Below are 10,978 nucleotides of genomic sequence, written 5' to 3' on the forward strand. Positions count from 1 at the left end.
GCTACTTATGCCAAGTGTCGAATTTTAATTGGTTCCCGTGTCAATGACATGGACTTCCGTTATGTCAACTAACGGTAAATTGACAGAATGACCAATTTGGTCTTTATCAAAACCACAGGTACCTCATGTGATAAAAATCAAACATTAAGGAGAAAAAAATAAAGAAATAAAACCCTAAAGGGATATTAAGTATTTAACCCAATTCTTTATTAGTGCTTGAGTTTGCATATTTTTATTTTTTCCCACTTGAGGTTCAAATCCCATCATAAATGGTACATAACTTACAGAAAAATACCAACTTAATAAGAATAGGATCCTCTCCATTTCATTTGAAATTGAGAGTATCAATTTAGTGTAAAATGAGGGGTAATATTGTAAATTTTGTCTTTAAACTTTAATGTTGAGACAATATTATCCTTAATTTTACACTAAAATGGATACTCTTCATTTAAACCGAAATGGAGAGGATCTTGTTCCTACTTGCACCTCCGTGAGGTTAAAAAAAAAATTAGCTAACTGGCCCCTAACAATAAATTTTTTTGGCTCCTGGCCCCCACTTATAATAGTTTTTGGCTTCGTTCCTACTGGCAACTATAAAGGGTAGAAGATCCATTATGATTCCCTTAGCTAGGCGCATTTCCTACCAATAAAAAAAGGCGAGAAAATAAGCTTTATGAATAAAAATTAATAGGAGGCAACACTTTCATGTATGATCTTTTTTTTTTTTTTTTTTTTTTCAAATCACGAAAGGGGTTACAAGGAAGAGTTTTTCTCATTTTTTATCCGAATAGAAGTAAGAATGAAAGATCAATTAGAAATGCTTTTAAACACAAAGTGATAAACGACCCATCTAGTTAAAGAATGTGCGCCAACATATTGCATCCCCTTCATTCATTCACTCACTAATATTTTGTTCAACCTCACTAAACTTTATACACTAACTTAAGCGTCTTGAGTGATCATTGTTAATACATCTAACAAACTCTTTTGTTTATTTTCCGTTGCGTATCAATCATTTTCGAATGGAGCCTCGGTGTATGGTCAACAATATAGGATGCTAGCGTATAAGCTTTTTTTTTTTTGGAGGGTGTAAAAAACTTGATCTACACATCGCCCTTACCGAATTTAGTTTTTTTCTTTCTTTCTCAAAATCATTAAAAAAACAATTTAAAACACAAAATACTTTTCTGACGTAGACTTCACCCCAAAAAAAAAAAAAAAAAAAAAGCCACTTATCACTTTTATATTCCACTAAAACATTTATTTATTTTTAACCTTTATATAACATTAAAATATTTTTTCAAAAAACAATTATCAATATTTTCTTTTTGGTAAAAATATATTGATGTCAAAAAGGAAAAAAAGAAAAAAGAAGAGCTTTAATTAACATACTGATAGCATCAATAATTCATGTTAGAGTAGTTCAAATCAACAACCCTAGATTGCAATTATTTTTAGGGTTTATATCCTGTAGATTGCAAAAGAAAAAAAAAAAAAAAAAAAGAAAACCTTTTGACGAATGCCAGTTGTAACTGGGAAATTCTGGTCAAGGAACAGAAGCCCAGTGATTGGACGAGTTGCTTGACTCTAGGGATAAGAGAATTTGTCGGCTGTCCTTTTTTCGCACCATTGGCTACCCTTTTGGGGCTTTTTGGGCGACCCGATAATCCTCTGGTACAGCCCGCACGTGATCATCGTCTACATAATTTCCAAAATGCACCTCCACTCAATTATTGAGGTTGTTCGGCATACAGTAGTGTAATTAATTATCAATAAGAGGGTATTAATGGCATTTCGAGTAAAGAGATAGATGGTCCTTATCGGGAAGATGGAAATAGAGAAAGTGATGTAGCCAAGGCAAACTCTGTCCGGCTGGTTCAAACGTCGTCGTCTGGAGCCAATTAGCAATTCTTGCCTTGTCAAGATCAACCTCTTCTGTCTCTTGCATTAACAGAATATGAAATGCCAAGTGTGTGATATAGACTGACTTCATGTTACACAGAGAGAGAGAGAGAGAGAGAAACTGTGGGAGTGTTTTTGGTACAATTCAACTATTTTTACTCATTTGGTTTAGCAAAGGTTTTTGGGACAACTTTTTTAAAGGTAAAAAGTTGTGAATTGTTTAAATGAAAATCATTTGCTTAGTAAAAAGTTTTTGGTACAACTCTTTCCAAGGTAAAAAGTTTGACAGTCATGTTCAAAATGCCAGTTTTTGCAAAAAAAAAAATAAATAAATAAAAAAAAATCGAGCATTACAACTTTTATTGCAATAATCGTTTGGGTTTGTGATTTTTATTTTTTTATTATGTTGCTTAACTTAATTCAAAATTGCAAATATTGAAAAAAAAAAAAAAAAAGAGTTGAGATTATATTTGGATTGTTTGAAAACTATAAAATATAATAATAAAAAATATATTTAAAAAATAAAAAAAACATATATATTACAAAAAAGAAAAAAGAAAAAACAATTTGGGGTGGTTTTGAACCACCCCTCGGCCACCCCCAACATCTGTTTTGGGTGGCTCGGCCACCTTGAAAAACCACTCGGGGGTGGCCACGGATGGAGAGGTGGGTCGTAGCTGTTTGGGGTGGCCGCTCCACCCCCAAAATGGTGTATCGATTACCCTCAAAACTAGTTGAGCCACCCCCAACTACCGGTTGGGGGTGGCCGAGCTGGTTTTAGGGTTGGCTGATCCATCCTCTTAGGGGTGGATCGGTCATCCCGAGACTTTTAGGGGTGGTCAGACCACCACTCCTATATATATATAATTTTAAAAATCATATATTTTTAATTTTTTTTAAAATTTTGTTGATTTTTAAAATTTTTATTTAATGTTTTTTATTAGTTTGGTTGAAAAATTTTGAGTTGAATTGAGTGTTAGTGGTGTTAAATCAACCTAAAAGAAGAAGAAAAAAAAAAAAAAAAGTTGAGAAGAATTGTCTTCCCAAACAAGCAATTAATAGATACATTTAATTACTTAGTGAATATAGATTGTTACCTTAAAGTATCCTAAGCTCTTTAAAATTCACTTTTAGTTAAATTTTGGTTAAATTCTACAAAAAGCAACCTCATCAATATTTCTATTCCCCTCTCCATTTTAAGGCTCGACAAACTTCTCCCTACATTTGGAGAACAAAATAATTTCTTTACCCTATTTTTTATGTTTTTATATTTTCCTCACACTTTATCTCTCCCAACCTTCTATGGGTTTATAACTTTGTGAAGTGCTTTTGAAAATAAAAGATAAATGAAGATAGAATAAAAATTATATTTAAATAGAATGGAGTAAAATTTATAGAATTTATTATTTGATACTTTTAGCGAGTTTTTCAGCCAAATTTTAACTAAATAATTAAGAGTTCATTGAGAATGCTCTTAATTTGTAAAGCAATTGTTGTGAAAGTCATTGTCTCAAAAACGTGTTTTAGAAAAAAAAATGGGGAGGGAGATGATTTTCAACCCTTGCTTCTGGTCCAAATTTTTTCAAAAAGTCGTTATTTTTAAAAGGAAACTGGTGCAAACAGGCCCTTAGTTGCATTCATCTTCCTTTATATCATTCATATTAAATCTTCACCTGCCCACATTCAAAATACCCCTTAACACCATTCGAAGGGATTTCTTTGCTCAAAAAGGCTCTTCTTTTTATCTTTTTTATTTGAACAGCATTCCATACTTTTAGTGACATTTTTGGAGTGGGGTAGGAGTAGGACATACAGATTTATTCACTTTAAAAAAAGCTTTGGGCACTTGATTTTGCTTCAGAAACATTGTTGAAAAGGTACCTTTTTCTTCCCTTTCTCATTCCCCATTATTAAGTTTTCTTTAATTACTACAACTATTACTTTCACTCTATCTCGAGATCTCTAGTTTACACTCTTATCATTTTCCACTGCCATTTTCTTTTTCCTTGAACAGTTCCCACATCTCTGTTATTCTCTAGTTCTCTATATTAGTGGGTTTCCATGTGAAAGGTTCACTCTTTCGGGTCCTCATATTATTGAGTGTTTTGTTTTGTGTTCTCCATTCCAAGCTCATTTAACTGGGTTTCTGCAGGATTTAAGATCTGGGTTTTGGTTAGATTTGGGTTTCATACAGCTTTTCTGTAGTAACTTGGTTCTTGTTATTTTTGTTTCCTAGAGAGTTTTAGAGAGAGAAAGTTCTAGAAAGAGAGAGATCAATGGCAGGAGGAGGAGGAGCAAAATCAGATGAGCCACAGCCACACCCGCCAAAGGATCAGCTACCCAACATTTCTTACTGCATTACCAGCCCACCTCCATGGCGTGAGTATCTCTCTTTCATCCACAAGTTTCTTTCTTTTGCACTTTTTTGTTTTGTGCTTTCCTTTTTAATTTGGATTCTGAATTGTAGTTCCTTTTGGAAAGTTAGTGCTAGATTATTCATTGTGGGTCTTAGTTTCTAACTCTGATTCTTCTGAATCTACCTGGTATATTTAAGGCAGGTTTTGTTATAATAAGTTGCTTTGATTTCGGATACGTTATCTCTGTGTTTATCCGTTCAAAGCATCTTTTCTGGTCTCTCTTTCTCTTTGGCAGATACCCCTCTCTTTTCAAAAAAGTAAATTTCTTTAATATTTTGGAACAAACCTCTTTGTTGTACTGACAAATTCTGATCTTGTTAAAAAGGAAAATAAGAAGAAGAAAAGAATTGCTTTTCACTGAACTTGTGTAGCTTTTTTCGTGGGAAATTTTCAGTGATTGATTATTGTTTTTTTTTTAAAAAAAATTTGCTTTTGTTGATGCTAACTTTACTGTTTCGGGAACTCTGGAGGGTTCCGTCACCAGGTTCCATACTACATGTAACATGTCTATTTCGAAGTTGGTTGCAGCCATTTTGGTTCCTTTTTTATTTTGTTAATTTTGAATTCCCTTTTAAGAAAAAATTTTCTACTTTTTTTTTTTTTAGAATTTTTTATTTTTTATTTTTATCGTTTTCGTTATTCTCCCCTGGTTCTGTTAGGCTCTCATTTTACGGCTCATCTCAACACAAGAATACCTCTTTCTGACCACTTGGGGATGGCTGCCCTAACCATCATTAGTGATTTTGATCTACTCAGAATCATTTTAGTTCAGTTATATTGTAATAGCTTAAAGGTTGGGTAATTTATTTATTTTTTAAATTACTTTGGTGCCTTTGGTTTCAATTTTTTTCGTTGCTTTCATTTGTAAATCATTAAAAGACTATGCTGTTTTGGGCATGATGCAGCTGAAGCCATCATTCTTGGATTTCAACACTATCTTGTGATGCTTGGCACGACAGTTCTCATCCCCACTGCTCTGGTTCCCCAAATGGGAGGTGGAAATGTAAGCATTTGGATTTTTTTTTAGATGTTGATTTCAATTAAATATTGAAATTTTCTTTAAGGGTATGATTATGACTTAAACCGCATGTGCCGTTGTTGTAGGAGGAGAAGGCCAAGGTGATCCAAACCCTACTCTTTGTCGCTGGTTTGAACACATTGACGCAGACATTGTTTGGGTCTCGACTGCCTGCTGTCATTGGAGGGTCATATACCTTTGTACCGACCACAATTTCAATTATCCTTTCTGGTCGATTCAGCAATGTCCAAGACCCTATAGAGGTTTTGTGATCTCAAACCAATTCTATAATGTTTGGTATTTGTTGTATAATTGGCTGAATTGCTTGTAAATATGGTGTACATGTTTAGTGCAAGTATGGCACATAACTAGTGCCCAGCATAGGATATTGCTGGAAATAATGTGTCTTCAGTTTCCCTTCAGTTGGACAGGCATGCAATCAATGCCTAAACTCTAAATGCTTATCATGTCTTACTGTAATCATTTGGAAAAAAATAAAAAATAAAGAGGAAGATGAATATCATGCTTTCAAACTTTCACATAAATCTAATTGATGTTTGCACCAGCTTGGTTGTAACCATGTCACCATGTCTTGATGCCTATACAGAAATTTAAGAGGACAATGCGGGCAATCCAGGGTGCTCTTATTGTTGCTTCAACTCTTCAGATTGTCTTAGGATTCAGTGGCCTTTGGCGCAATGTTACAAGGTTAGTTCAGAACCTATACAGATATATTAAATGAAACAATCCTTAGTCAACTTAGGGATTGTTTTCCCTTTTCTCCCTTGGTATATAATTTTAATTAGCTGGGTTCTGTTTGCTTGGACCTCATATGAGAGCATTATGTAAAATGGCGCATTGAACCATGTCATTTTCCATGGATAAATTTTTGTTGGTTAATGCTAATTTTAATTTAGGTACACCAAATCAATTTGATTTCTGAAATAGAGATTATTTAAGCTCATCAGCTTCATACTGACGCATTTCAGCATTTTCTCCAAAAGAGACTGCATCAAACACAAATAACTGAATACTCTATGGTGATTTTTTCTTATTACAATCTGAAAAGTCGTTTGGTTTGGTGTTCCATTTCCTCAGGTTCTTAAGTCCACTTTCAGCTGTTCCTTTGGTAGCATTAACTGGATTTGGGCTTTATGAGTTTGGTTTTCCTGGGGTTAGTTTTCTTTTGCTGCAATGTGCAGTCTCTTACACTAGATATTTTGGTACTTTTGGATGCTAACTCTTGCCATGAATCTCTAGGTTGCGAAATGTGTGGAGATTGGACTGCCAGAGCTTCTTATTTTAGTTTTTATTTCACAGGTACTGATCTTTAATGTGTTACACATCCAGTTCGTACAGTTTTTAATTTATTATGTACTGTAGTTTCTTGCCTTCTATGAATTATATCTGTAAGTTTACAGAGTAATGGTTATTGCCAGGCTAAGATTGTTATTGCTTACTATTTTTGCAGTATATGCCCCATGTGCTACATTCAGGAAAAAATATCTTTGACCGTTTCGCAGTAATTTTCTCAGTGGTGATTGTTTGGATATATGCTCACCTACTTACTGTAGGTGGGGCATATAATGGTGCAGCTCCAAAAACACAAATAAGCTGTCGCACTGACCGTGCTGGACTTATAGCCGGTGCTCCATGGTAAGTATAATTTGTTTCATTATAGAAATTTTCATTTCAACATTTCTCCTGTGATAACAGTCGATTTGATTATGGAGTCACAAAATACAATGCCTAGATATGGACTCTGTATGACTGTTTTATTTACAATAGTCCATAGAAATACCTTTCCATAATCATGAATTTGTAAGGCAAGCTGTTTATGGATATTAATCCTCTATTTTCACGACTTTCCTGTTTGTTAAAGTATGTATTGGATTGTGTAATTTAGTGCTAGTAGGATATAGTTTGATTAAAACCTCAAGATTGCTTCACTATTATGTTTACTTATCTACAAACATAAATTAGTATTTGGGTTTGATACTTGACATGAGTGAGGGAGAATTAATTCTTGGAATATGAGTTTGCAGGATAAGAGTTCCTTATCCCTTTCAATGGGGAACTCCTTCATTTGATGCTGGTGAAGCCTTTGCCATGATGATGGCTTCTTTTGTTGCTCTTGTAGAGGTGTGCCTTTTTACTTTGTTTTCTTCTTTGGAATGCTTCAAACTAAGTCGAAAATGCATGATTTCATTAATGTTGTTAATGGCAGCACTGGTAATTTATTTGTACTCTTGCAGTTATTTCTTATGACTTCCATTTGAATTCCATTAACCATTTCTTATGTCATAGTTGTGCATGAGTGGACAATTTAAACCTTTAATTAAGCAGTATAATGTTCTTCTATTAAGAGTCAAAGGTTCTTATTTCAAACTAATATTTCATTATCTGAATGCTTGTCTCTGATGATGTTAATGTTATTTGATCTCTTTGAGTTGGCTAATTTCTTATATAACTCCAATGATTTGAGCAGTCCACTGGTGCTTTCATTGCGGTATCAAGGTATGCAAGTGCGACTATGTTGCCACCTTCCATTCACAGCCGTGGAGTTGGTTGGCAGGTAATTATAAAGGCTTGTCCTATCATATTTAAGTAATCTGACAAACTTAATGATGCAAAATTGAGGTTCTAACTGTTCGTTTGCATCTATCATGATTTGGATAATTTCCAGCTTAACTTCTATTTTTGAAATAAATAAGAGAAAGTGTTTTAAATATAGTGCTTTTAACCTATCACTTTTATTCCATGTGCTACAAATCCCCCACACACCCCCACCCACCTCCCCCCCCCCCCCCCCCCCCCACCACCACCACCACCACCACCACCACACACACACAAAAAGAAAAGAGTGGCATTTTCTGATCTCGCACAGGCACATGCACATATAAGGAAGAAGAAGAGAGAATACAAATGCATAAGAAGAACAAGAGAAGAAACAGAAAATTGCACCTGGGGGGGAGGGGGGCTGTGTATTTTGATCCTTTCCCTTCATCCCCTTTATGTTCCTATCATGTTCAAACCTCAGCCTGTAAACTATTCTTTTAATGAAAAAAGATTTGGTTGAAAAAGATGAACACCCTCAATAATAAATGGTTGAAAACTTGAAATCAAAAGAAAAATATACGTGCAATGGTTAGACAGTTGTCGTATTACTCATTTGGTCTGTGGGTTGGTTTCTGAAGTTTACAAATAATTCTAGAACTTGGCCATGTGACTTTTCATTAGGAATCATAATGACCCTGTAGGTCAAATATAACTATGTTCAATACCATTATGGAAGTCTTGTGAAGTTCAATTTCAAGTGAGAATCAGATTCTTATTGTGTATTAATTATTTTTGCTCACAGGGAATTGGCATCCTGTTGTCTGGGTTGTTTGGAACTGGGAATGGATCCTCTGTATCTGTGTAAGACTCTTAATAGGGAAACCTACATGCTATTTGACTATTCTATTCCAATTAAGCAAAAAACTGAGGACTTTGCTTGGCTGATGTACAGAGAGAATGCTGGTCTCTTGGCCTTGACTCGCGTTGGCAGTCGAAGGGTAGTGCAAATATCGGCTGGATTTATGATTTTCTTTTCCATTCTTGGTAAGCTCTTGATGCATGAGATGTTCTCAGCCATATGAAAATTGAATATTATTATCAATTGGCCTTCCTTTTTGAACATTTTGTTCCTGTTATCATTCTATTGTTCATCATTGTACAGGGAAATTTGGAGCAGTCTTTGCTTCAATCCCAGCACCTATTATTGCTGCCTTGTACTGTCTTTTCTTTGCTTATGTTGGTACGTCTCCTTGATTTAACAGGTTAAAAAAGACATGTGGACATCTGAATCATTTTTATCATTCTTAGTTATTCTTATTTTGGATGCACAGGTGCGGGGGGCCTTAGTTTTCTTCAGTTCTGCAACCTAAACAGCTTCAGAACGAAGTTCATCTTGGGCTTCTCTATCTTCATGGGCTTGTCTGTGCCACAGTACTTCAATGAGTACACAGTAGTCAATGGTTATGGTCCAGTCCACACAAGCGGAAGATGGGTATGCATGACATGTCAACCCTGAATCTATCTTGATCCTATTAAGCTTTTCTTATAATTGTTAAAAGTATTGGTATTGATTAAATATTAAATTTACCCATTTTTTGGGATAAGTGGTGATCAGAGCAGAGGTTTCGAGTTTGAACGTTGTCTCTGTCATTCACCTTTTATTTCAATTAAATATTTCACATGTTGGGCCTCGTCTATTAAAGGGGAGTTTGAGTTAACTCGTGAGGAGCATTAAAATATTGGTATTGATTAAATGATAAAATTTTTTCATTTTTATCAGCTTAAGATCTTGAAATAAGTGGTGATTTAACAATAATGCCTTTCTTTCTTTCCTTGGCAGTTCAACGATATTGTGAATGTCCCTTTTTCATCAGAAGCTTTTGTTGCGGGCTGCGTGGCATATTTCCTGGACAACACACTGCATCGGAGGGACGGTGGAATCAGGAAAGACAGAGGTAAACATTGGTGGGACAAGTTCCGGTCCTTCAAAGGTGATACAAGGAGTGAGGAATTTTATTCACTGCCCTTCAATCTAAACAAGTATTTCCCGTCTGTATGATAACGAGCAGCACTGAGTTATAAGGTTATCTTATATTATATTTCTCTGTTGAAGGTTCTCCAAGCTCTTTGTGCAATCTTGTTATAAATCATTGTTGCCTCTATTACTTGTGAATCTTATTTACATGCTAAAGCAGTATAAGATTAGCCTTTCCCTTTATAGGATGCCTTAGAACATTTATTTAATTGTTTTCTTTGCTGTAAATCCAAAGGCAGAACTGGATTTGAACAAGCACTTAAGTAGTTTTATTGCTCTCCACTCTTTTCACTTTTTTCTGGTTTTCTTTTATAGTTATCAGTGCATCTCTATCCATTTCAATTTGACCCAAGTCGTTTAAAGTATTATGATTTTGAATGATATTATAACTGCTTGATTTGTGAGCTTCCTTGTGGAGATTATGTTTTTGAATCATATTGTGCTTGTACAATGACTTAAAAAAATCACTTTAACTTGGTTGCATGTAAGCATAAAAGAGTCAGGTGAGTATTAAGCTTCCCCAATCTCCTAAACAAGATAGAAGTGAGGCCAAGCTTTTATCATTCCTTTCCTTCCAAAGACCACCAGAAAAGGTTAGACGACACCATCTTTCACACTGCTGAATGTTGAAAACGGTGCCGAAACTAAAGTTTTTCTTCTTCAATACAGTTTTCTTTGGGCAGCTGCCTTAGACTTTCCTAATGTGCTTTTTCATGTTTTTCTTGATCTTTTATCTTTCTAGCTAGGTTCTTTCTTATATACTTTTTGTGTACCAACCACCGGGTTGTGACTCTTCCTTTAATAAAATTTTGATTCCTTATAAAAAATTAGATTCAACTCATGGAGCTCCATGGCCCTACACTAATTTAATTTTGATGGAAAATTCAAACTTCAAGTTGCAAACTTCTGCAAGGAACCAGGAAGTGGCAACTTATAGGGGATTGGTGAGCCTGAGAATATGCTATGCAGCATGTTAGGTTTGAGGTTGCTGTGGTATCTGCATGTCATTTTCTAGTGGGTGAAATTGGGTTTGATAGGCCATAGAAT

At 34.9% G+C, this 10,978-nt stretch overlaps 1 protein-coding gene across 3 annotated transcripts; it reads left to right on the plus strand.

Annotated features, from left to right (window-relative positions):
- Positions 1-3,595: 3,595 nt before the first annotated feature.
- LOC132173613 (Xanthine/uracil permease family protein) lies at positions 3,596-10,226 on the plus strand. Of its 3 annotated transcripts, none has more exons than XM_059585149.2 (15): positions 3,596-3,779; positions 4,139-4,281; positions 5,225-5,322; positions 5,424-5,600; positions 5,945-6,045; positions 6,436-6,511; positions 6,598-6,657; positions 6,809-6,993; positions 7,383-7,479; positions 7,826-7,912; positions 8,699-8,757; positions 8,849-8,940; positions 9,059-9,136; positions 9,228-9,388; positions 9,737-10,226. In XM_059585149.2, the coding sequence occupies exons 2-15, from the start codon at positions 4,179-4,181 to the stop codon at positions 9,953-9,955; spliced, it is 1,593 nt and encodes a 530-aa protein (XP_059441132.1). In that variant the 5' UTR covers positions 3,596-3,779; positions 4,139-4,178; the 3' UTR covers positions 9,956-10,226. The 3 variants fall into 3 exon arrangements, with proteins under 3 accessions (XP_059441132.1, XP_059441134.1, XP_059441131.1); XM_059585151.2 differs by lacking the exon at positions 3,596-3,779 and adding an exon at positions 3,851-3,972; XM_059585148.2 differs by lacking the exon at positions 3,596-3,779 and having other exon boundaries at positions 3,852-4,281.
- The last annotated feature ends 752 nt before the right edge of the window (positions 10,227-10,978 follow it).

This window comes from Corylus avellana, chromosome 3 (genome assembly GCF_965113065.1).
Source record: "Corylus avellana chromosome 3, dhCorAvel1.hap1.2, whole genome shotgun sequence".
Classification (NCBI taxonomy): domain Eukaryota; kingdom Viridiplantae; phylum Streptophyta; class Magnoliopsida; order Fagales; family Betulaceae; genus Corylus; species Corylus avellana.